The following is a 27,199-nucleotide window of genomic DNA, read 5'->3' as shown; positions in this document are numbered from 1 at the left end:
ATGGAGGCTACCATCTAATAGAACTCCCTCTACCTGTCTAGAAAGGCATCAGATGTGGAGTCAGATCCAAAGTACCCCCAAAACCCCATTGAATTTACACTTCATTCTGAGGAATGATATCACTGTTGTGATACCCTTACCCCAAACCCCTGCCATCAGGGGTGTGTGTGTGCGTGTGTGTGTGTGTGTGTGTGTGTGTGTGTGTGTGTGAGAGAGAGAGAGAGAGAGAGAGAGAGAGAGAGAAGGGGTGGAGGGACAGAGACAGACAGACAGACAGACAGAGAAATCTCAGTGAAACCCATCTGTGATGATAGGTACTACTGTCAATATTCATAGGGACACTTGGTCACAGTTTATTTTTTTTATTTTTTATTTATTTATTGGTCCGGTCGTGGGGCCTGAACTCTGGGCCTGGGTGCTGTCCCTCAGCTCTTCAGCTCAAGGTTAGCACTCTACCACTTGAGCCACAGTGCCACTTCTGGCTTTTTTCTTTTTGCTTATGTGGTGCTGAGGAATTGAACCCAGGGCCTCAAGCATGCAAGGCAAGCGCTCTACCACTGAGCCACCTTCCCAGCCCCCTTGGTCACAGTTTAAATATGAAATATTTAAAGGTTCCTGTGGTGGGGGAGTGGGGGTTGGTCCCCAGCTCATGGTGCTGTGTGGGGAGGTTCTGGAAACTTTAGGAAGTAGGACCTGGTTGCTGGAGGAAGTAGGTTGCTGAGACTGCTCTCTGTCTGGCTGTCTCTTCTCCCTGTCCACCATAAGGTAAAGAAGCTCCTCACCATATACTCCCTCTGCCATGACATTCTGCCTGAGTTCATGGGGCTAAGCATCTGTGGGCAGAACCTCTAAATGGTGAGCCAAAACAAACCATTTCTTTCAATTGTTCTCTCAAGTATTATACTTACAACTGGGCAGACTTAACTAACACAGCCCTTTTTTGAATCTCAAGGCTATACAATAATATGGGGATGCAAGTTTTGAATCCTCTTCCCACCTAAGAGGAGTATCATCAAAGCTAGAGGTCTGGAGAGGAAGAAGAGCAATAGGAGGAATGGGAATCCATCCATTGACTGACAGCAGGGTCACACCACTGTTCAGGACAGGATAGGTAACATGACATGGGGTGTACAATGACCTTCCCACCCCCAACCCCACACTGTGATCTTCTCCCCACACTTACCAATAGAACAATCGTGTCCAGTCCAGCTAGGGTCACAGTTGCAGAGCCCGGTGTCTGGAAGGAAGGTCCCATGACCTGAGCACTGGTCCAGGCATGTGGCTCTGGGTGTCTCACAGTTGGTGCCTCCCCATCCCACAGAGCAGTGGCACTCGCCTCTTACACAGACACCCCGGCCCGAACAAGTGGGGTCCATGCAGTCCACTGTGATAGGAAATGAAGAGAGTATAGGTGAGCATCTGAGCAGTAGGCAAGGGTTCACGGACCAGCATGCTGCTGGTCTCAAGGGGACCAGCTACCCTTAGAGAGGCTACCAGCTGTGGTAAGGGATCCTGGGACTGATGCAATGAGTTCTCAGAGCAATCCAGAAAGAGGAAAAAGTGGGTCGCACTGCAGGCTGCCTCAGCTGGGCCTGCATGACATGTCTTTTAGACACTCATGGATCCATTCTCTTAATGACTCCATGAGGCTGCAATAAGGAAATTGAGACTCGGGAGTAAATAAATTTGTGTCAGTTACAGAGGCAACCTTTGCCAGAGAGGAATTCCACTCCCCTTCAACATTCTTATGGTGGCAAAATACATATAACATAGATATACCCTTCTGTCCATTGCTAATACAGTTCAGTGCTACCAAGGACATTCATACTCGGGGGATGATGGTAATACAACTGTCACCAACATCTCCAGAACTCTGCTTACCTTGCAAAGATGAAATGTTATACCTGAGGACTCCTGAGTTCTCTTTCCCTCAAGCCCTAGCAACTACCATACTACAGTCACTGAATCTGACCCTCCAGGTACCTTGTGTAAGTGGAGTCATGCAGTCTTCTTATTTTATGTGTGTGTGTGTGTGTGTGTGTGTGAGAGAGAGAGAGAGAGAGAGAGAGAGAGAGAGAGAGAGAGAGAGAGAGAGAGACTTGTTTATTTTACTTAGCTTAATATTCTTGAGGTTCACCACAGTTGTGTGGCATATGCCTGCATTTATTTCCTTTGTAGGGCTGAGTAATATTCCACATCCTGTATAGATCACATTTTATTTAAGCATTCATTCATGTGCTAGGTTATGAAACAAAATGACTACATTTGTTGCTTCTACTTGGTGGCTATTGAGAGTGATACTGCCATAAGCATGGATATATGAATGTATTTTAAAGACTTTGTTATTAAGTTCATGCCCAAATTAGGATCTATTAATCATGTTATAATGTACTTTTCTTTCTTTTTCTTTTTTGCAGTTCTGGGGTTGAGTGCCTTGTAATGATTAGGCAAGTGCTGTACTATCTGAGATACACCTCTAGTTTTTTACTTGATATTATTTTTCAGATTATGTCTCATGCTTTTTGCCAATGCTGTTGGCAGAGTGGATTATGATTTTTTTAACTTATGCCTTCTGCACTGATATTACATACAAACATAACCTACCATCCTGAACTTGTTGCTCGAGATGAGGTCTTGTTAGCTTTTTGCCTCCATTGACTTCAAACTCTGGTCCTCCTATCTCTTACTCCCAAGTAATTTGGATTACAGGAATATGCTACACACTTGGTCTAGTTTTACTTTTTTTTTTTTGAGGAACAATTACACTATTTCCCATAGTAGTTCTACTATTTTACATTTCTACTAAAAGCATATGAGGGTTTCGATCTGAAAACAGGTATACTTGCTTCTAAAGTCAATAGCACTTTCCAAATCAAAGCTTTAGTTATGAGATGACAACAAATTGCCAGAGATCTCTAATATTCCCCAAAGCGCTGGATAGAAAAGTGGAAGAGTATTGAGAATTGACATCTGTGGCTGTGGATCTCATGGTAAGTTTAGAAGGTAGCACAGAAGACAAAATTGGAGAAGGAAGTTGGTTATGAGCTGGGTGCCTGTGGTTCATGCCTATAATCCTAGCTACTCAGGAGTCTGAGATGTGAGGATTGCAGTTTGAAGCTAGCTGGGGCAGGAAAGTCTGTGAGACTCTTATCTCCAATAAATTACTCAAAAGAGCCAGAAGTGGTGCTGTGGCTCACGTGGTAGAACACTTGACTTGAGCAAAAGCAGTTCAGGGACAGCTCCCAGGACCAGTGTACAAGCCTCAGGACTAGAAAAAAAATTGTAATGAGCCTCTGTCATGCTAGGAAGGAATACTGTTCCTTTTGTTGCTAGGAGAGGACAAAGAATCCTGGAGGGTCCCAACATGGAGTTGCTGGAGAAAACATAGGTGGCACTCAGTGAGTCAGATTCCTTGTAGGAACTCAGGAGGTAATGCTGGGTTGCAAAGAACAGAGCCTTCATCTTCTGGGTTTTAGAGTCAAGGGTAAAGAGAAAATGCCCTGGCTCTGTCTTCATGGTCAGGTTACAGAGCTACTATGTAACAATTGCTAAAATATAGCATTGATCACAACAGTTAACTAATGTACTTACTCATCTCTGGTGCAATTTGCTGTTAAGCATTTAATCTACTATCACCTTTAATCCTAGCAGTGTATATATGAAATAGCTGGTATAATTACCAGATTTTGAAGAACAGAGAGGTTCAATAGCTTGCCCAAACTCACACAGTAACACATGAAGGAATTTTACATTTGACTCATTGTTTTCTGGCAGAGTCTTTCTGCTATTTTCTCTTTTTTTTCTTTATTTTTAATTTTCTTTCCCCCCCAATCCCAATCCTTCTCCTTCTCCCCCCTTCCCCCCCCCCTCCCACCCCCCCGCACCGACATTGTAAAGCTCATTTTGGACATGACAACTTGTACTTCTCATTGTTGCAACAGGTCCACCTGTATCCTTAAACAACTGGTTTTTCCCATCTCCTCCACAAGTTATACTGACATCAAATATAGTGAAAGCAGGGGTTATACTGTGGGGGAGGGACATACAAAGCAACAAAGAGATAATCTTATAAATGCGTTAGAAACACATGCATGAAAGAAAAAAAAACATTAAAATACACATCTAAGGATTGATTTTCCTGACATCTATTTTCTCTTATAATTTTACTATTTCAAAAAATACGTGAATGCATAAAGACAAACATTAATAGCCAGGCACCATTGAACTCATGTCTATAATCCTAGCTACTCACTAGGCTGAGATATTAGGATCTAAGTTCAAAGACAGCTTAACTCTGAGAGACTTATCGCTAGTTAACTAGCAAAAAGCAGGAAGCAGAGGTGTGATTCAAGGGTTAAAGTGACAGCTTTGAGTGAAAAATCTAAACGAGAGTGAGAGGGCTTGAGTTCAAGGCCCAGGAATGGCACACACATACACACAAAGTGACTTGCTTTAAATATAGAAATATAGAAATCAAAACAAAACACAGAAAGAAACGGAAATATGCAGAATTAATAAACCCAAAGGAAAGCAAAAGCTCTCGTCTTGCAGTCCCTAGATACCATTTAGTCATGGTTAAGACATGACCTGTTGGCGGGCCTAGATATTAAAAAACACTAAAAGTAACAACAGTGATAAATTCTTATGATCTGTCTCTAATCTCAGAATCTCAGAAGGATTATTCTGGCCCATTAGACGACGATGATAATTCCCTAGATCCAGACAGCTTTCTAATCTGACAGGAAACAACTCAGCAATTGCTACTTCAAGGCCTAGCAAAGATATTTCCTGTCTTGTGAATGCCTGGCCCACCATTTTGGGGGAGCTGGTCTGGATAAACTAGGGTGCCCTCACACTATTGCACTATTGGCAAGCAGACCAGGAGAGTTCCGAGTTTATTTAGCAAGAGGCCTGGGTGTCACAGCCCTGCTCTTCCCCAGACCTAATAAGTCTGATAGGAACTTCAAAAGGGAACACATCTTCCTCCCTTGGCAGATGTTCCAAGTAGGAACCAGAGATCAGTGCATGGTTGATGACAGACTACCTCTAGGCAAAGTTTTTTGCTTCTGCAAGCCAACAGACACAGCGAGTATGCAGCAGGAAGGGGGTTTTAAAAAGGGCCTGCCAAATAGTAGGAAGAACAGAATGCTTTCTAGACTTGCTAAGTTTCCCATGGGGTCACATTGGTCCTGAACCCTGATCCTAGACCCAAGGCCATCATCTATACTACAACGATGCCCTGTTAAAGAAGTCATGGGCACACTGAATCTGTTCTTTCCTGAGCCTCTGGGATCCCTAAGATGAGACCCAGGCAATCTTCCCTCACACTGGGACAGCCTCACAGAGATTATTTCCCAGGGAGCATTGGGTAAGAACAGGAAAAACCCATGTGGGGAGTATAGGGTGGAGAAAAAGGGTGTCAGGAATCTGCTGGTGGTTTTGAAGAGACTCTAACCGAGTCTGTTTTTAGAGGCTTGCCAAAGTTACATTTTTCTCTCTTGCAGAACTTGCCAGTCAAGCCAAAATTCCCACCAGAAGCTTAATCTGTTCATGAAACAAGATCTGCATGACCCAGACAGAAGCACCACCTTTTCCTCCACCAATGGTCCATGCTTCAGTGACCACATGAACTATTCCACACCCTCAGAACCAAGAACATTCTCCAGAACCAAGAATGTTCTCTTCTGCCCCTCCTCTCATCCCTGAAAACATCCTGCTGGCTGAGTTCAAGCTTTCAAAAAAAAATATGGGGTAATAAACTTCAGAAGGAAGAGAGAAAAACAAGTAAGCCTGTTAGCTGATGGTTTTTAAACACAGAAAACTTGTTAGCTGAAGGAGGAGGAAGAATAAGATAAGGAAAAAGGAGGAAGAAGAAGGAGAAGAGGAGGAGGAAGAAGAAAAGGAGAAGGAGAAGTGGAACAGGAAGGAGAAAGAGGAGGGAAGAAGAGGCGGAGGGACACAGGAGAAGTAGGGGAGGAGGCGGCGCACACCAAGAAAACCCTAATATACTCACAGGACTATGCACAGATAGCGGGGAACAAAAAGAATACAAGGGAATCAGTTCCAGATGGCTTTCCTCAGAAGAGAGAGCTAGGATAAAAACATTTCTTTTCAAATAGACAATATAAATCAACGTTCTCAAAAACAGTGTTTTTTTTTTTCTTTCTGTAAATAACCCTGAAGCTCTAGAGTGCTATCTGGTGCTGGCCTGCCTTGAGACGGACACTTCTCTTTCCCTGGCCTGCACAAAGTAAGTGGATCTAGGGTGGGACAGCCACCATGTAAGTAGTCTCCTCTTTGCTTCCATACTCTTGTCAGAGTCTCCACTCCTAGGGACCAAAATGAATGGTTCCCAATCTCTGGAGAAGAGGGCCGGGCTCCTTTGTTCCCAGGCTGCTGCTTTTCTTCTCTCTACCAGACCCCAGCTGTCAGGGTTGCAGTCAGGACTCCCAGCCCTGTTCAGGAATACATGCAGCCCAGACACTGGTTCCTCTTCACCATGCTACTAAATACCAAATATATGGAAGCCATCCTTGGAGCCTCTTATAGGGGAAGAGTCCAGTCCTGGAAGGTGAACATGAGGTAAAAGGAACTTCATGCCATTGTCCATAAAAGGCAAGTCCATACACTTCAAATGCTCCTGGATGAGATGTGCTTCTGTCATCCCCAGAACAATATTAATACCATGAGAGCACCACCTATGAAGAAGCATTTACTAGGTGTCAGACACTGAGCTAAGTGTGCTATGCCTGAGCCATTTAATTGATCTTTATGATGATTCTCTGAGGAAAGCATTCCCATTGTCTAGTGGAGGGAACTGAGGCCACACAGTGAGTTAGGACTAAAGCATATGTATACCTATGTATACATATGTTCCCCCTTAAACACTGTGCTCTCTTATTTGTGAATGAGGCTCTGTCTCTCATCTTCTTGGGTTCCTGTAGTCTAGAAATAAGTGTATTGGCCTGCCAGGGAGAAGATCCAGGCCTTGTTCCAGCCCTGTTTTTGCTCTTCATGCCCAGCATGCTATTATCCTTCATGGGCTTCGGTTTCTTCATTTGTGAAACAGAAGCACTCATTTGTCACACCCGGTCACATAGTATGTGTGTGTGTGTGTGTGTGTGTGTGTGTGTGTGTGTGTGTGTGTGTGTGTGTGTGTGTGTGTGTGCGTGTGCATACGCATGCATGCCATACCTGGGGCTTGAACTTAAGCTCAGGGTATGGGCACTATCCCTGAGCTTTCTTGCTCAAGGCTAGTGCTCTACCAAATAAGCCACAGCTCAACTTCCAGTTTTCTGATGGCTAATTGGAGATAAAAGTCTCATAGACTTTTCTGTCTGGACTAGCTTTGAACTGTGATCTTCAGATCTCAGCCTCTAGAGTAGCGAAGATTACAGGTGTGTGCCACCAGCACCTGGCCTGGTCATGTTAAAAAAAAAAAAGAACTAATGTCACTGCTAAGTTGGGTTATAGTCTATCCTTCATCTATACAGACATGTGTTTATACTATCAAGGCGAGAGGCACATGTTTAAGGACTGAACACACACACTTATCCCCCACAAATGTAGTAAAGGCAGACAGAGTGCAGAAGTCTACAGTAGAAGGCCAGCTGCTGGTGGCTCATACCTGTTATCCTAGCTACTCAGGAGGCTGAGATCTGAGGATCATGGTTCAAAGCTAGCAGAGGCAGGAAAGTCTGTCAGACTCATCTCCAAATAACCATCAGAAAACCGGAAGTGGAGCTGGGGCTCAAAGTGGCAGACTGCTAGCCTTGAATAAAAAAGCTCATGGACAAGTCCCAGGCCCTAAGTTCAAGCCCCATGATGGACAACAACAAAAAAGTCTACAGTAGAGTCAGAAGTAGAGATGGAAAATGAGCAGATGAGCTGGAAAGCAAAGGGTAGTAGAAAGAAAGAACTTCACCTAGGAAGCCAGAATGACTAGGCTCAAACCCAGCTCTGCCATGAAGGACTCAAGTGAATTTGGACAAGTCATCCAACTCTGTGAGTCTCAGTTTCTCCTCCCATAAAGTATAGATGACCCACTCATCCCTAAGGGTATATGACATTAAATAATCCTTACCTATGGTAACTGCTCATGAGTAACAACTTTGGTGTCGTTGGTGGGCCAGAACTATGATATGTTAGGTCCGTTACTGTTTCGTGCCTTCTTGGCACAGAGTTTGGGTCCCAGGTGGGCAGGAGTCTTTCCCTGCTCTCTGGGTGCCCACAGGACACTGGGCACTAGCCTCCATCCTAGAGACTGCCATCTGCAAGCCTTACCTTCCTCACAGCTCTCGCCCTTGTAGCCGGGGTTACAGATGCAGGTGCCCATGATGCAGGTGCCATGGCTGCTGCAGGCCACATCGATGCACTGGCTGGTAGGCACATCACACTCGGCACCCTTCCAGCCGCTGTGGCACAGGCACCTGCCCTTCATGTACTGGCCATTCCCGCTGCACAGCACAGGGCAGGAGGCTGGGGACAGAGTACCAGAAGCCGGGCATGAGTCATCGCCTAGCATCCCCCAGCTACTTTTGTCCCCTTCTTCCCTAGCTTGTCTGGCTTGACCCACAGCCTCAACAGCTTTGCCACAAACACCCATCACCTGCTTGTCTTGCTTTCTCTTGTGTGAGTTTAAACACATCTGGAACTAGAGATGAAAATATGCAGCGCAGGGCCCAGCCACGCCATGGCACTAGTTGGGGTCCTGTGCATGCTGCTTCCTGCATTCCCACCCTCACCCCCTAGCCCATTCCTATCTCTGATGAGAACCAGAGTCTCAAAAGAGGAAGCTGCTGACTGTTTCTTGTTCTCCCTGGAAAAGAGCGGCTGGGCCCATTGACTGGCTTGCCTCCTTCCTCCAGTACTCTCCTCCTGATGGCACTCCAGCTCTCTTCCCCACACCTCCTCTAAGGCTCTGCTGACTGTTGTCTTTAACCCTGCAAGTCTCCTTTGTCTTCTAGGTCTCCACTCCAGCCCCATATACCATCTTCTCTCAGGAGAAGAGCTGAGCCTCCCTAACTTGGCTCTTCATTATCTTGCCATTCTGCCTCTTAGTGTAGAGGGTTTTGTGATCATCCCCATGAAGGACACTATATAAAAATAAATTCTACTGCATCGTGCTGGAAGTACTTGCCTGTCTTACTTAGATACAATAAGGCTGTTTTATACATGACTCTTAACTTTAAGTGCATATGGGATGAGACAGTAATTCTTGTTAGAAGGAATGACTCATCTCTCTCTATACCACCTTCCCTGGCCCCCACCTGGCTTCTTTCCTTTTTAAAGCACTCAGCAGATAATCACAGTGCCTCCCAGGGCTGCCAGCTTCACTTCCTCAAATGGAGTCTATTTCACATTAGCTAAAATAAGCAGAATCCCCAGAGCAGTCTCATAGCATTGGATTTACAGGCAGCTGTTCCCTCAGCCTCGGAACCACCCCTGCCTTCCGCTTACAAACAACCTCAGGACTCCAGACCAATGCCGCCACATCTGGAAAGCCTTCCTGAGTGGGTGCTTGGCCCTTCCATACCAAGGCTTCCATGTTTGACCTTGTCAGTTATCACGGTACTGCTTTACAGTTGTCTCCTTCTCCCAGAATAGATGGAAAGCTCCCATGACTGGTTCTTGCTCTGTGGTGTAACCCCAGCCCCCAACAGAGGAGGGAGTCCCACATGGGCCTGAAGCAAATGGCTACTGAGTGAGTGAGTGAATGGATGGAGAAACTGAAAGAAGAGGTCCTTCTGGTTCCCAAAGGAAAGGTCAAATTCTCAGGTCCCTGTCCTGGCATCTTTCTGGAGAAACTCTGCCTGCTCCTCAGGCTTCTCATTCACAGGCCCAAGAGAAGTCATACTGATGTGAAGAGACTCTTCAAAAGATTCTTGGCCATGGCTGGCCACTGGGAAATCAACTGCCACTTCATCTGTCCCAGCAAGGGACACCAGATTCCCCTGTGACAACCCTACAGGTTGTCCATAAGTGAATAACAATGGCTGACAGGCCCCAGCTCTACCTGTGAGTGTCCTTTGACAGGCTTCTGAAGTAGGGCCCTCAGAAACCTTTCTTGGGCCCGTCAGGAAGGTGGGCCCACATTTCTGCACTTGCTGTGAGCAGTGAACCCCAAGCTGCTTAGGGGGTCTTGGAAGCAGAGATTCTAAGTCTCATGTGAGTACTCACCTCGGCCACAGTCTGGGCCCAGAAAGCCCAAGAAGCAGTGGCAGGTCCCCGAGATGCAGTCTCCATTGCCATAGCAATTGCTGGGGCAGTTATCCACCGATTCTGGGGAGAAAGGATGGGAAGAACAGACAACTTGAAACTGCTTTACCCAACAGAGAGCCCAGAATCAAGCCTTGGATCAAGCAAGACCACAGAGTAGACCCCTTTGGGTCTAGTCACCTAAAAGAGCCAGTAACTTATAAATTGTATTAATTTTTACTCTTATTGGAGTACAACTCAAGTCACAAATGCCTACCTGATCCAAATCTTTCTAAATCAAATGTATCTCCAGGCATCTGTTAGGTCTACTGCCAAAAAAAAAAAAAAAAAAAAAAAAAAAAAAAAATTGGGAAAAAGAGTTTGGCTTGGAACAGACGTTATCTTGGGATGATGTGATCCTGGGTGATACTTATAGACTTCTTATGTTGTTTGTTTGTAAAGCTGATTGATAGGCCCTTTTTTGTAAAGGATCCTTCCCCATCTCTGATTTTCCATATATCCATCCAGGTCCTCATGGTCCCTCACTGGGGTTGCTGGGATAGCCAGTGAGTTGCTCTTCAGTATTCTGCCTTGGTTCCCACTCTGACTTACCACCTAATTAATCTCTGAGACAGGAACTTGATTTTATCTTTCCTGCTTAAAAACCTTCAATGGAGCTGGGCACTGTGGTTCACACCTGAAATCTTAGCTATTCAGGAGGCTGAGATCTGAGGATCGTTGTTTGAAACTGGCTGGGACAGCAAAATCCATCAGACTCTTATCTCCAATTAACCATCAAAAAGCAGGAAATGGAGCTGTGGCTCAAGAGGCAGAATGCTAGCTTTGAGCATTAAAGTTCAGGGACAGTGCCCAGGCCCCGAGTTAAAGCCCCACAACCAGCACCAAAAAACAAAAACAGAAACAAAACCATACACAAAAAAACAAAACACAACACTCCCTCAAAAAAACCCTACCACTTTAAAAAAGTATCAATATTTTCTTCTCTGTCCTCCTTGTGTTCCCAGAATCTTCTGCTATGCCCACCTTTTGTGGAAACACTACCTTCTCTAACTACTCCTAAGACCTTGGTATATGCACTGTGAGATAGGTCAAAGAAACAGAATCCCTGTCAGAAAGAGTTTAATAAATATGTTGGACATGTTTTGTTGCTCCAGTTAGTAAGCTCATAAAGTTGACTTATTTAGAATATTTCATTTCTCAACAAAAAAGAATGAAACCAGGAAGCAAGTTTACGCAGAATGCCTTTTGTGGCCTGGATTTCCACTTATCTATCTCATTTCATGGTCACCAAATCCAACAAATAAACATCTATTATTATTCCTTATTTTTTTAAAAAGAGGCAGCATGGAAAGATAAAGTGAGTTGGCTAAAGGCTGAATATACCAAGGCAGGATTTGAACCTAGGTCTTTGGACTGCAAGCCAATCTCCTTCTATGACACTATGCTATCTATCTAGGCCTTGCAGGGACTCATCCCACAGCAGAGGCCAGGAGAATGAGTAAGGTAAGGGACAAGGAGTCTAACTCTAAACCCAACAAAGGAGCCAGTGGAGGGCCAGAGCATTCTAGAACTTTCAGAGCTTGCAAGGCTCCAAGGGCCCAATGTTCTCATTCAACAGAGAAGGAAAATTAAGACCCAGAGTCCAGGAAGTGACTTCCCCACATTCACAAGAATAGTCAGTAGAGCTAGACTTAAGGTAGAAGGAAAGGTCAATCAGGCAGGTAGAGTTCAGGAGTCAATCTGTTGTTTTACTTAACAGCTGTCAATCATGAAGCCAAGACTGAGGCCATGTTGAAGGAGATGTTACCAATGAAGAAGCAAGCCTCACCTAGAAGAAATGTGCAGCCTCACTAAGAGAACAAAATACCAAGAAGAAGATGCCCTGTCACCTGTGCTGCAGCTTGGAACAAAGAAAAATACTCTATCTAGAGGTAAGGGAACCTGAACTCAGATTCCATTCTTGTAGTATCATGCTACGTGCTTTCTTTTCTCTGGAATTTAGCTTCATTATCTGTAAAATGGAGGTGATGACAGAGATGATTCCCTGGGCCAAATTCCTGTTCTACAATTTACTAGGAGTCTATAATTAACTATGAGGTCAACTGAGGGGGCCTGACCTTGAGACTCAAACATTGAAGAGAAGTTCGATGGCAGCTGGAAAGGAGCAGAATTGGCAAGGGAAAGCTATGGAAGGGGTGATGAAGAGCAGGGTGGCATTCAAGAAAGGGTTTCCCCCAAAGTATTCTGGTACCATCTTGGAAATGATTTGAAAAGTTCAGAAATATAACATGATGGGGGGGGAGGGCTTCATTTTAACAAGTCCATTTATACATCCAATGCTCCTTGGTTATAAGTACCCCTCTTCCTCTCTTCCTCTTTTCCCTTCCCAAACCAGTCTCTTCAAGTTCCTTTGTTCTATTTCCATGCAAGCATATAAAGTATTTTGTCTATATTCATCTTCTTTCCCCATCCTCATTTGTCTGCCCCCTCTTCCATGAATGCCAATATTCCAGACAAGAAATGTTTCAACTCCCTAATTGTTTCTTTTTTGTTAAAATGTGCCTCCTTTTCGAGTGGGTAATTCCACTTCCATAATGCTGTGACTCCACTAACACAACAAGTGTGAAACACTAATACAGAGTTGAGGACAAGAACATCTTGTCCAACTCTTGGCCTCATTTCTGGGTAAATAGTTTGGGTCCTGGCAGAACATGGATCACAGGCCAGAGTATCTTTTACTCTCCAATGGCTTTGGAATTCATGTTCTACAGTGTATAAATCACGCAGTGGCTTCCTAAGTGCCATCTTTATTGTAAAAAAGAAAAAAAATATTCTAGAAGTTTTAAGTATTCTCAAAAAGAGAATTTTTTTCCAAGTATTTCTTTATTAAGTGACTACATATGTTTCACAATACTGTGGCACAGTTATACTTAGCTAAGGTCACAAACACATTTTAACCTTCACAGTGATAATCATCATCATCTTAATCTACAAAGTTTATGAATGCTATGAGCTTTAACAATGAGACTCTTTCTTCCAAATTGGGTGATAGGTACTTTTCTTTCCTTTTGCTTAGTATCAGCTGTTCCCTCTTTCTCTCTCATTCCCTCCCTCCCATCACCGCCCTTGAGTTGCTTACTCATTTTCATCAATGTCCAGTGCAGCTGATGGGCCTCTCTGCTTCATTTTGTCACCTGCTTTCCACTGATTCTGTGCTTTCCTCCCAAGTAAGGTTTAAGGCAGATTCTTTTTTTCCTTAAGCTACTAGTTAACCATGCAGTAACAGAGCTGTCTCACCTGCCAGACTGCAGGGAGCACAGGACAGAGAGGCAGACAAAAGCCTTCTCTGCCAGGTGTCTTTCTGTTCCTGAGTGACTGTGGCCTGAATTATGTCACTGGATTTCTCAGCATGTGGTTCATTATCACCTCCTTCAATCCCTAACTGGTAACCTCTGTTCCTTCTTTTCATCTAGTTCAAAAGCTATCACCTTCTGGCAATGGAAGCAGGCTCTTACTCCTGGAGTTCTTTCCTCTTGCCCTTATGGAAGTACCATACAGTTGACTTGGTTGACCATGAACCCCTTGAGGACAGACACTAATATGATCCATTTATGCACTTATCCTGGTATCCAGTACATAGAGGGGTTGCAGTCATTATTAACTGTGGTCACTACTGGAAACCAACTAAGAATGAAAAAGGGGAAATAAAATAAAAAAGGGGAAATATCAAAATAGTTGTGAAAAATGAAATAATGAAACTTGTTGACATGGATTTAGAAAATGGAGTGGGAGGAGTGAAGGGAAAGGGAGAATGACAGAGGGGTGAATCTAATCAAGGCACATTGTATGAATATATGGGCATGTCAAAATGAAACCCAGGGCACAGCTAATTGATGTGAAAAATGCAGGGGGAAAAGAAGTAAATTAGATGATTTCACAGGCTCCAACTATTCAGTCCTTCTTAAACCCAATAGTATAAAAGATGTCTTCTAAAAAGAATCCCTCTAATACACACACTCACACACACCACCACCACCACAACCACCAGTGCTGGGGCTTGAACTCAGGGCCTGGGCATTGTCCTGAGCTTCTGTGCTCACAGATAGTGCTTTACCACTTGACCATAGTTCCACTTCCAGCATTTTTTTTTTGGTAGTTACTTGGAGGTAAGTCTCAAGGACTTGCCTACTCAGGCTGGCTTTGAACCATGATCCTTAGATCTCAGCCCACTAAGTAGCTAGGATTACAAGTGTGAGCCACAGGTACCCAGGGATAGTTGCATTTTTAACAGAACAAATGCAGATAGATGTTATGTGCTTTCTAGGTTCTGACTTGTGGTGTCTGCAAGATACTGACCTGCTTACCACCTGCCAGAAAGCTCTTGTGGTAACAGTCAGGAAAGCATGACTTGGTGGAGAGAGGGTTGCTAAGTCTGACAGATTAGAAACTTGTATGCTACAAAATTTGCCCAGGGCTGTTGGTGTCGGAGGAAGCAGAAGTTATAGAAGACACCAATTAATATTAAGATGGCAACACGAAATGGAAAGAAGATATTCGGAGAGTGTTTTCTATTGGTGAAATGTATGTTTTGCCTTCCACTTGGAGAGATATCAGCAACGTTGGGGCCACTTGGGACCCCATAAATAATGAGTTCCTCCTGATTGAACATCTCTAGGCTAAACTCTAGGGAAGAAGTGCCATTTGCTGACTTGTGAGAAGTGTGAACTTTACTGTATAAACATGTTATGTTCCCAATTAGTGTTGGGTGAGTCTTTCCTCCACACACTCCTCTTGCTCTGCTTCTGTTCTTGCTGCAGCTGACTACATTTACCAGAAGGTGTTCCTTTAGATCTGCTTGGATCTGCATAAAAACCCCAGTTGCTCGTGAATAATTTTGTTTTCATAATTGGGTGGATGGTTGTGGGAAGAGGGGGCCTGTACCCCTCCAGCTTTTATTTTACTATCTAAGCAAGAGGTCTTGGTGCCAAATTTGGTTTTTAGAAACTTGGTTTTCCCTCCATCAAATTTAGAGTATAGAATGTAAAAATTTTCCTTAGCACTGTCTCTGGACATGTGTTGTGAGTAGACATATTGTGTGAATAATGCTCCAAATGCTAGAAAGATCTGAGAAGGAAGGAGAGATAAGGGCGATCCATCCGTTTTATAAAGTCAGATGAAGAATGGCAGCTAGAGACATCTTTGTAAGTTACACAGCTGGTTAGGGCAACTCTGGCACATGAACTATGTTCTATCTTCAGTTGAAGCTTGTGCTACATGGCCTGAGCTAGTATGGGTCCTAGAGCCAGTCTGCTTCTTGCTCTGGACAAGGATCTCTACAATCCACTTTGCTCATGGAGTCAGAGGCCTTGGAGTATCCATTGTAGGCCTCTTCTTTCTGCTCATTGTGTGTGTGTGTGTGTGTGTGTGTGTGTGTGTGTGTGTGTGTATACTACGGCTTGAACTCATGGCCTTCTACTCTTCTTCCTTGGCTTCTCTGCTTAAGGCTAGTGTTCTACTACTTGATCCAAAGCTCCACTTTAAGCATTTTGATGGTTAATTGGAGATAAGAGTTTCAAAGAGTTTTCTTCCTGGGCTGGCTTCAAGCTGAGATCTTCAGGTCTCAGCTTCCTGAGTAGCTAGGATTATACACCCCAGGCTGCTTACTTGACTCTTCTCAGAACCAAATCCTTAGAAGTCCTCTTGATTCTCAAGCAGGGATCCAGGAAATCCTGACTGTATCCACTCCTGACTTCTGTTGTGAAATATAAATCCTCTTTATGTAGGATGCCACCAGGGAAACTCCTATCAGGAGGCCCAGTGTCCACCTGCTTTCAGAGCAATAATACTGGAAAGGAAAAGGGATTTCCTCCTCTGATTGCTCACCATGAATGGACACACCTGCCTTGGTCTAAGCAGACTTTTCTCTGAGGTCATAAACCTTGATGTTGGGCTCCAGCACCATAGGCAGAAGGAAGCAGCTGCGTGAATATACTCTATTCCTCCATCCTCAGTCTCTCCTTTCTGCTCACCTTCTCCAAATCTGTTTCCTGGTATGTCTGAGTTAATAAATGCCTGTGTCTGCTATCTGTACCTTTTTGTCTTTTTTTTCTTTGCCAGTCCTGGGGCTTGAACTCGGGGCCTGGCTCTGTCCCTGAGCCTCTCTGTACTCAAGGCTATTGCTTTATCACTTGAGCCACAGCACCACTTCTGGATTTTTTTTATTTATGTGGTACTGAGGAATTGAACCCAGGGCTTCATGCATTTAGGCAGGCACTCTACCACTGAGCCACCTTCCCAGCCCCAGTACCTGTACCTTATTTATGTGTTACTGTAGTTTCTTCTTAAGTGTATGCTAGAAACTTTGAAAGTGCCTGGTTGGGATTCCTCTATAGCATGATGAGGGTTAATGCTACCAAACTTGGTTCACAAGACAGCCAAGGAGATGACTGAACATATCATCTTGATTAGTACTAGTAAAATATAGACTTTAGGTTAAATCTGCTGCAGTCTTTTTGTTCCTGGCATACAGGGACTTTTCTTTCTTTTTTTGTAAATGAGTTTTTTTATTGTAAAAATACTGTACAGAGGGGTTACAGTTATATGAGCAAGGTAATGAGTACATTTCTTCTCCAGCATTGTTGCCTCCTCCTTTGTTTTTCCCCTACCATCCCTTCCCTCCCACCTCCTCCCCCTCCCCCCTCCCCCCACCTAAATAGTAAAGTTCATTTTTCCACATAGTGTCTTGTTCCTCTCATTGTTGCAATGTGTCAACCTGTATCCCTATTTAAACAATTTGGTTTTTTTTTTTCCCTTCCCCTCCCCAAATTATACCAACCATACAGGGACTTTTTGAAAGGAAAGATGGAGACAAACTAGCTAGGATTTAATTCTCCAACAACTCAAGGGACAAGTTCAACAGAGACCTTTGCCAAATAGCTTACTCCAAATACCTGCCTTTGCCACCATTTTATAGACTCAGATGAAGAATGACAGCTACAGTCATCTTTCCAGGGTTACACATTGGTTAGGGCAACTCTGGTACATGAACTACATTCTATCTGCAGTCAAAGCTTGTGCTACATGGTCCAATCCCAGTATGGATCTTAGAGCCAGGCTACTTCTTTGGACAAGGGCTCCCTCTACAATCTACTTTCCTCATCTGAGAAATGGGATTAGTAACAACCCCTACCTCAGAGAGTTATTTTGAAGAGCATCTAGGGTAATTCTATTCATGTAATGAGTTTGCCTTTTGAGAAAGGATTATACATGTCTTCCATTTGTGAACTAAAACAATACACCAACTTGACCTAATGAATCCAGATAAGGAAATATGGGGTTTATTGGGGAGTTTACACTCTCTCCCTTTCCTAGAAACTCTACGTGGTAAAAACAGGAAAGCAAATAAGCAATATTCCAGAAATTCAGGGACAAGGGTGTTTGGGTAAATTTTCTCCAGGGAAAAGCACTGTCAAAGCGAATTACACCTAATGTCTGCCCAAATCACCCAAACTGGCAGAATGATGCCAGCATCTGAAAGAACTTTCCTCCCTGTGCACTTTAGATTGACACTGGGCAGGTGCCAGTTGCTGGAAAGCTGTTACATGGCCTGTGAGGTGTCAGTCCCCATAGGCACCCCAGCTTTCTCTGCAGATGATGGAATTCAAAGGCCTTCATTCTGCAACCATCTAGGTCAATGCAATGACAAAAATCTGACAAGGCTTCTGACAGCCTGGGCTTAAAGCCAGTTCTGCAGTGGCATTTGAACTGGAAGATCTGTTTCCAATCATACTAGAACCCTATGAAGCACTGCTATGAGCAGCTCTTGGGAGAGGGTTAGAGAAAAGATGGCTTCCTTGATTGTATGCAGTGTTGGCTCTTCATTAATTTGGAAGAAAACCAAATTTCACCAAGAAATTGTGACCTCCTTGAAGACAGGCACCATGACTAGCTCTCCACAGTGTCTGGTGAGAGCTAAACATAAACCAAGTACCCAGTGACACTTGTTAAATTGTTAACTAAGCAGGAATACAAAGGAGACAGGGAGGAAGGAAACACGTAGTTAGGTAGCCAAACGAAAAAGAAACACCTATTATTTCCTTGCCTTATATTTTTGGGATAAAAAAAAGTTACAGGGATTAGAATGAAGACAGTGATAGGAAGCTCAGCTTTGCAAGAACTCTTGATCATATTTGGAGTTCAGAAGTTCACATCTGGCAGCCACATTTAGGAGACTGATAAGCTAGAGCCTGTTCACTGAAGAACAACTAAAAAGATAACTAAACTTAAAGCCTCATTTCAAATAAGGAACTCTTGAAGGAATTGGGGATTTCACTCACTAAGGGAGTGTGACCTCTGTTGTTTTGTTTTGTTTTAAATCCCAAGGGCAATTAGGTACAAGGAGTTTTAGACTTTGTTTTTGGTCTTGATGGGTTGCCTAAATCCAATAAATAAGGACAACAGTCTTTCTAGGAATGTTGCAGCCCTTTGCTCAGATGGTAAAGGGTGACTGTAGGCTCTGATTCAGTTGCTTTTCCAAGAGGATGCTTCACAAGCAGTTTCCAGCCTTGCCTTGTGAACATATGCTGGAGGGGCCACTGAGACACACACCAAGGGCCAATGAGTCTGACAAGTACTTCACTGTTTAAGAGCACAGAGGCCTTCAAAGGAAAGATATCTGGTGTTTGGAGACACCTTTCCCTTCCCAAATCCTTCACAGCTGCTTCTACATACGCAGCTTGCCCAGGTGAACCAGATGCAACTTTTTTCACAGCCAACAGTTGATTGGACTAGGCTGAGCATCTGACTCAAAGAAAATCCATTCATACACGGAAGAGTGCTCTGGGATTTAAACTGTCATACAGAAGTTCTGCCAAATCAGAGTTCTGTTCTACAGTATTTGAACAAAAAAAAAGTACCCATGGGTTTCAGAATAACAATTAGGAGCAGTTTATAGAAAATCAAGATAAGATGGTTGGCAACAATTAATTATATATGTTGGGCTGAGAATGGTGGTATGGTTGCTAGTAATCTTCACTGCATGGGTGGCAGAGGTAGGAGGATCACCAGAAACAGGCACAAGCAGAGATCCTATATGCAAAATAAACTAAATCAAAAAGGCTGGGAGTGAGGCTCAAGTGATCGAGTGCTTACCTAGCAAGTACACCTCTAGTACTGTTTTAAAAAAAAATCATACATTTCAAAATAGCTAGAAGAGGACTGGGAAGGTGGCTCAGTGGTAGAGCGCTTGCCTTGCATGCATGAGGCCCTGGGTTCAATTCCTCAGCACCACATAAGCAGAAAAAGCCAGAAGTGGTGCTGTGGCTCAAGTAGTAGAGTGCTAGCCTTGAGCTGAAGAACTGAGGGACAGCGCCTAGGCCCAGAGTTCAGGCCCCATGACAAAAAAATGAAAAAAAGAAAAAGAAAAAAGAAAAAAAAGCTAGAAGAGAGGATTTTGAATATTCCCAGCACAGAGAAATACTAAATGTTTGGAGTGATGGATATACTAATTATCCTGATCTAATCAATACATATTCTACACATGCACTGATATATCCCAATGTACCCCTAGCATAATAATCTCAGGTCAATTAAAAATATACTTTAAAAGAATGTGTTACTTAGTGGTGGACTCAAAGCCAAAAGATAGGGTAGAAAGAGAGGGGTAGGGAGTTCATTATGGCCAAAGAAGAGCCAGAGTCAGGAGGAAGTTATCTTAAATGAGGATCATGCTCACTGCCTGCAGCTCAGAATGGTGTAGACACCTGAAGCTCAGGACAGGGACATCAGGAGCAAGAAGCAGCAAGGCTCATGAATGAAGAGAAAGATAGGGGCCCTGTTAGTTAAAAAATTTACTGAGGTTTTTCACTGCTTATGTGAGTCCCAAACCAGAGCAGTTCTTCTGCAATAACTTCACTATTGTACCTTTTCCCCTGAGGTCACCTAAGTGTGCTTGTGCTCCTGGCAATGGAATAATCCCAGAATGTCCATGTACCTTGACATTTCCTCTGGATCCATTTGCAGGCTTCATAACTGACAAGTGCAAAACTTAATGTGTTTAAAACACCTCTGCAAATAGCTGTATTTGACCCTTACAAATAAAAGGCCATATTCCTTTATGTAGGACACAAGGATCCATTCCTTGTATGCAAGAAGAGACAGTGGTTCTCTCTCTCTCTCTCTCTCTCTCTCTCTCTCTCTCTCTCTCTCTCTCTCTCTCTCTGTATTTTGGGGAGTGGGGAGTGGTTTTCACTACTCTCCATTTTGTAGATTAGAATATGAAGGCTCAGAGAACTTGCTCAGATTCCCGTAACTAGAGGGTAGCAGGGCTAGTCTTTAACCTACCTAATCCAGGGATTGGTTCACTATACTACCACTGCCAATCCAATTAAAAAATAAAACCACGTGGGCCCTGCCCATTTTGCTTCTAGTCTCTAGTTAGGGACAGAATCAGAGCTCCATAGAGGATGCTGTCACTGCTAATATCCCAGCTAGAACCTATTTTTGTTTTGAGAACAGGCTGACCAACATTCAAAAATCAAAATGGAGCTTGGGCCACTCACAGCTGTATTCTACTTAGACAACAATATTGATTCATTTATTTGCTGATCATTCATCCACTCCAACAAAGTCTCTATTGACCCCTCAGTGCTAATACTGTCAGGAACACCCAAAGCGTGGTCCTGATTCTCAAGGAGTACAAATTTGGTTTTTGTTTGTTGTTTTAATCTCTGCGACCAAGAGCCTGACATAAACAACTTAATGGGAGAAATTTCTTTTGGCCCATGGTTTCAGTCCATCACGGGGAGGTAGAGCAGAGCAGGTTACTCATGGCAATGAGGAAGGCCAGATGAAGAGAGGGAGGGAGAAAAAAAAATGGAGAAATGAAGAGATGGAAAGAGGGAAAAGTAGAACAGAGAGAGGCTGACTCTTGGCTTTCTCTTTTTTATTTTACTCAGACTCCAGCCTGTGTAGAAGAGTCAAAAGCTCAGAACAGATCACCTGCCAGACAACAGTGACCAACTTGTTGATGCTCCCCTCAAGTGATAAGATGCTAACAACATTTCAGAACTCCTTCAGAGACAATTGCTGAGATAATGCTCAGCCAGGCCATACTTGTGACTTGGGATTGAACTATGCATACCTATTTCAAACTCTAGTTCTCCCTATGTAATCTGAGGCCAACGTCTGTATCTCTAAGATGGGTGATGATGTACTAAAGTACCTCCTTTCTGTGCCCCTCATCATGCCTCTTTATTTGGCATAAAGAGTGACTGGACTTGACATATGGCACTCCTGGAGTTTGAGTCTAGTGTATAAGAGCCACTACATTGCCGGTTGCCAGTGGCTCATACCTGTAATCCTAGCTAGTCAGAGACTAAGATCTGAGGATCATGGTTCAATGCTAGCCTGGGCAGGAAAGTCTGTGAGACTCTTACCTCTAAGTAATCACAGAAAAGCTGAAGTGGTGCTGTGGCTTAAGTGGTAGAATGCTAGCCTTGAGCAAAAGAAGTTCAGGGACAGTGCCCAAGCCCAGAGTTAAAGCCCCAGGTCCAGCAACAAAACAACATCAAAAAGCCATTGTATCTGAGTGACAATTGATTCCTCAGCAAAATGAGAAAGCACTTATCTAATGTATCCACAGGCTGTCCAAAAGTTCTTAGGAAAGTTTAGTTTGTTCCTGTATAGTCTTAGCAGTGATTTCCAAACTTTGGCCTGTTTTGGCCACCTGAAAGCTTGTTTAAACAGATTGCTGGGCTCTCCCCTCTACCTATCCCATAGTCAGGTTTGGGTCCCAGGTGAGGCTGATGATGTAGGTCTGGGTACCACTAAGAACTTTGAGGTCTAGAAGAAAGATTGAGACTTTATACACAAGTGTGTGCAAAACCAGCCAGAAGGGGCAGCAAGATCTAAACTGTCCAATGCAAAAGGCCTGGTGGACCAGTTCCAAAGAGGAGGGCTTGGTCCTCCAGGAGGTACTGTGTGAATAGCTCTTAAAGAATAGGTGGCCTTTTGAAATGCAAAGCAGCCCTGGGCAGGATGGGGGTGGAGCAAAAGCTAGACCCAGAAGAATCATTTTGTGGCTCCCACGCTGTGACCTGCTAATCACCGTGCCAACTTCATGTCAAGCCTGTCTTTGGGATAAATTACTTAAGAAATCAGGTTTTTAAATGCTCAACTCAGTTGCTGGCTAGAGAGTTGCATCTAATGAGCATCACTTTGGGTGGAATTATTCCACAATGACAGACAAATGCAGGAACAGAAACAGGCTCTGAGCACGTGGGGGTAGGGAAGGCTGCTAATTACTCTCTGATCATTTATCCAGACTAGTCACCAGGCTGTTCACTACTACAGCATCTCACACAGGGAATCAAGTTCCCCCATTCCCTGCTCTCAGCACAATTAGTCCTGCAAATTCACAAACTGCATACAGATGACCTAGGTAGCTGCAGGTTCAATAAAATCTCCATGTTGGCCTGAACCAGGCTCTGGAAATAGATATGTCCAGGCCATGTCACCTCTGGCTTGTAGCCCTGCACTGGTGCTCTCTCAAAGAGACTGTTCCTTTCAGTCTGGTTCTGTAAATTTATACAGAGCTGTCTACCCTGGTGTTGAGTCTCTTTAGGCCTCTGATAAGGCCACTGTCTCTTGCCACCTGGAATGAATATCACAAAGAGGATTCCTTTTTTGTAGAAGGGCATATTTTTGTTGGTATGGTGTTTTTTTTTTAAAAAAGTTAAAGTAGATGCTAGAATTTGTAAACAAGGAGATATCAGAGAAAAGTCTTAATGTTGACTGAGTATGGTGGCTTACTCCTATAATTCCAGGTACTCAGAAGAGCCAGGCGCTGGTGGCTCATGTCTGTATTTCTAGCTACTCAGGAGGCTTGAGCTAAGGATCATTGTTTAAAACCTGCCCTGATGGAGGCATAGAATTCCATTGTGTATATATACCACATTTTCCTGATCCATTCATCTACTGAGGGGCATCTGGATTGGTTCCATATCTTAGCTATGGTAAATAATGCTGCAATAAACATAGTTGTGCTGGTAGCTTTAGTGTGGTCTTGTTTGTGATCATTTGGGTAAATGCCTAAAAGTGGAATTGCTGGGTCATAGGGGAGCTCTATGTAGAGTCTTCTGAGGAACCCCCATACTGCTTTCCAAAGTGGTTGAACAAGTTTACACTCCCACCAACAATGCAGTAGGGTTCCCTTCTGTCCACATCCCCTCCAGCATCTGTTGTTATTAGAGTTCTTGATTATAGCCATTCTAACTGGGGTGAGGTGGTATCTCAGTGTTGTTTTGATTTGCATTTCTTTTATGCCTAGAGAGGTTGAGCAGAAAGAATGACATTGTCCCATTTGTTAGGAAATGGAAAGACTTGGAAAAAATTATATTAAGTAAAGTAAGCCAGGCCCAAAGAAACATAGGTCCCATGGTTTCCCTTATTTGCAATAACTAGTATATGTCTGAGACAAACAGAAAAGGTCAGATAAGTTGATGTTAGGAGAAATGAACCCCAAGATAAGGACTCAAATATTTTTTTGTTTGTTTGTTTTGTTGGTCATGGGGCTTGAAATGTTTTTTTCTTTCTTGAAATTGTTTCTAAAATATTTATAAGGTGATTTCTTTGTTGCTTTGTATGTCCCTCCCCCACGGTATAACCCCTGCTTTCATTGTATTTGATGTTGGTATAATTTGTGGAGGGGAAGGAAAAAACAAATCATTTAAATAGGGATACAGGTGGACCCACTACAACAATGAGATGTACAAGTCGTTATGTCCAAAAACAAACTTTACAACTTTGGCCGGGGGTCGGGGAGGGTGGGGGGGTGAAGATGGGAAGGGATGGGAAGGGGAAACAAAGGAGGAGGCAACAATGCTTGATAAGAAATGTACTCATTACCTTGCTCATGTAATTGTAACCCCTCTGTACAGTATTGTCACAATCAATCAATCAATCAATAAAAAGTATAAATCTCCCTTAGAAACCATCTGTGACTATAATTAGCCAACTCATGTGATGGAGAGAAGAGGACATATCTGGAGAGACAGAGATAAGAGCATCCACCATCATCTTTGTGGAGAGCTAGGTTTGATAGTTCTTGGGGATCCTTTAAGCAACTTACACACTAAATATATGGAGACCTGGAAAAACATAACACACTTCTGCCTCCAAATGTGGTAGGCAATGGAAATTTTGCTCTGGATTATAAGAGTTTACATATATGTTTTTCTTCTATTAGATATGAATAAACTCCTCTAACCAGAAACAAAACAAAACAAAAAACCCTGCCCTGGCAGGAGAGTCCTGAGACTCTCATTTCCAATTAACCACCAGAAAACAGGAAGTGGCAATGTGGCTCAAAGTGGTAGAGCACTAGCCTTGAGCAAAAGAGCTCAGAGATAGCCCCCAGGCCCTGAGTTCAAGCTCTGGAACTAACTAACTAACTAACTAACTAACTAACTAACTAACTATGTGTGTGTGTGTGTATGTGTGTGTATAAAATGATGATCAGAAGGATCATAGTTCAAGGTTAGCTTGGAAAAAAGCAAAATCTCATCTCAACCTATAAAGTTATGCATGTTGTCTTTACCCCAATGTCATGGGAAGTATAAATAGGAGGATTTCGATTCAGGCCAACCTAGACAAAAACTCAAGTCCCTCTTTGTAAAAATAACAAAGCAAAGCAAAGGTTGGGGGTTGGAGGCATGGCTCAAGTGGTAGAGTGTCTACCTAGCAAGTGCAAAGCTCTGAGTTCAAAACTCAGTACTATTTTTTTTAAAAAGCCAGAAGTTACTGTTGGCCTTTCTTTAAAAAAACAAAGAAAAAAGAAAAAAAATTAGATTAAGCATGGTCACCATCTGCTATCATTAGCAGTAGCCTAGGCCTTGTGTTTGGCCACAGGCCAGCTGCAGCTATCTATGTGAGTGTCAACTCCTAGAGGTGAGGAATCTGAATCTGCCACCCAGGCCTGGAGCGGCATTTCCCAGTGTCTCTTGTTTGGGTGTTCAGCCTTTGTGCCTTTGTGCTGTCGTTACATTCACATACCATCTGTCCCATTATTCACTTACAAGTTTTTTGAATCCTTTATTTTCCTAAGCAAATTTATTTAAAACAGAAAACTCAATATCACTATGAAACAATGATTTGAGATACCTAATTATAGCTTTGCCAGTTAGCTAGAATAAATACATAATTTTTTAAACAGAGTATGTCTTTATATAATCTAACAATATTTTCAAAAATAATAGGTCAGGGCTGGCTCAATAGTAGAGCACTTGCCTTGCATGCATGAGGCCCTGGGTTCGATTCCTCAGCACCATACAAGCAGAAAAAAGCCAGAAGTGGCGCCGTACCTCAAGTGGTAGAGTGCTAGCCTTGAGCTGAAGAGCTGAGGGACAGCACCCAGGCCCAGAGCTCAGGCCCTACTCCTGACAATTAAAAAAAAAAGAGAGAGAACAATAATAGGTCAGAGACAGCCCACATTTCTGAGCCAAGGAGTTTAGGGGTCCAATTTTACTAGGAGTATAGCTTAGTGGTAGAATGTACACTCAATGTTCACAAGGCACTGAGTTCCATCTTCAGCACCCAAACTCAAACCAAAACACAAACTTCTTTGCCACAAAGGTCTTCTTCATGCTAACTAGTAACCCCCCACCTACCCACCCCATCACCCCAATACCCTTCTCCCTGATGTGGTCAATGCCAGCCTGCCCTTCCTTCTGGCCCAATTTCAACTCCCTAGATAAGAGTTCTCATCTGACTCCTAAGGGCAAATGACTTCTCTCTCACTCATTACCTACTGCTGTTTCCCTTTATAGGTAGTACGTTCCTGTAGAAGAAGGGATCATATCTCTGCCACCCCAGTGACTGGCAATACTTAGTAAATACTTGTTAAGTAGCAAGTGACACAGGACAACATGTGGTTGATTTCATATCCTTTAGTGCATCTCAAATCCTAAGGCTGGACTCCTGGGAAGAGTTAGATTACTGCCTACCTAGTTGATTCTTTCCTTCTTTCCTTTCTTCCTTCCCTCCTTCCCTCCCTCCCTCTCTTCCTTCCTTTCTTCATTTTTGTACTATTACTGGGGCTTGAACTCAGGACCAGGGAACTCTCCCTAAGCTCTTTCATTCAAAGCTGGCATTCTACCACTTGAACCATAGCTCCACTTTTGGTTTGTTGAGAATCTCTTGGATTTGTTTGTCCGGGCTGGCTTTGAACCTTGATCCTCACATCTGAGCCTCCTGAGTAGCTAGGCATGAGCTACCAGTAGCTGAGTTGATCTCTTTAAATCAAATTTTATTTTAATAAAATTTTTCCAGACATATGACTTCCTTATTTTCCCTGTCTCAAACTCTTTTTCTCTTTTCCTCAATCCCTCATTCTCTCTTGTTCTGTTATGTTTAGCTAAACACAGTGTTACACTCTCTTCTCCCCAAACAGCACTGACCACGTGTTGAGGGAATATGTGGAAATAAAATTTTGCAGGGTTCCAATTCTCTTCTTAAGCAAGAACTGCCAAGATGGGGGATGACTTGTGTGAATTATGTACTTGAATTACTTCTTCCAGGATATAACACAATAAATGGACTGGTAAGCTGGATAAATTCTCTTTTCTCTGGTGGACTTTTTTCTTTACAATAATTATAATGTGTGTTGGTCAGTCCCACAATTATTTGAACAATATTTCTTTCTTACTTATCTACTAGGTAACACTCAACATAATAACTTGGGTCTATCTCTATGGGCCAGAGGCCAAGTTGGACTTCTGCTTGACACCAAATCCTATTAGAGATTATGAGAATGTGATTACATGTTCACATTAAATATTTTACAGCTGCTCTAGCCATCTAGCCAGATCGCTCTCTCCACCTCTATGTAGAAACTGCCCAGTGGCAAAGATGATGGCTACATATCTTGTAAGGAATTGAGAAATAGCTGCTGCCATGAAAAGCTTATAGAACCTTCTGGTCTCTT

At 43.3% G+C, this 27,199-nt stretch overlaps 1 protein-coding gene across 12 annotated transcripts in view; it reads right to left on the bottom strand.

Annotated features, from left to right (window-relative positions):
• Tenm4 (teneurin transmembrane protein 4) overlaps positions 1-27,199 on the bottom strand; it is an 805,909-nt gene that overhangs the window by 147,057 nt on the left and 631,653 nt on the right. For all 12 annotated transcript variants that reach the window (XM_070034906.1, XM_070034904.1, XM_070034908.1 and 9 more), the window contains 3 exons: positions 10,180-10,281; positions 8,284-8,478; positions 1,184-1,384 (listed from right to left, as the gene is read on the bottom strand). In XM_070034906.1, coding sequence (XP_069891007.1) covers positions 1,184-1,384; positions 8,284-8,478; positions 10,180-10,281 — 498 coding nt within the window. The remainder of the gene's footprint in view (positions 1-1,183; positions 1,385-8,283; positions 8,479-10,179; positions 10,282-27,199) is intronic.

This window comes from Dipodomys merriami, unplaced genomic scaffold (genome assembly GCF_024711535.1).
Source record: "Dipodomys merriami isolate MVZ:Mamm:240054 unplaced genomic scaffold, mDipMer1.0.p SCAF_25, whole genome shotgun sequence".
Lineage (NCBI taxonomy): Eukaryota > Metazoa > Chordata > Mammalia > Rodentia > Heteromyidae > Dipodomys > Dipodomys merriami.
This window is presented reverse-complemented; position numbering and strand designations above follow the sequence as displayed.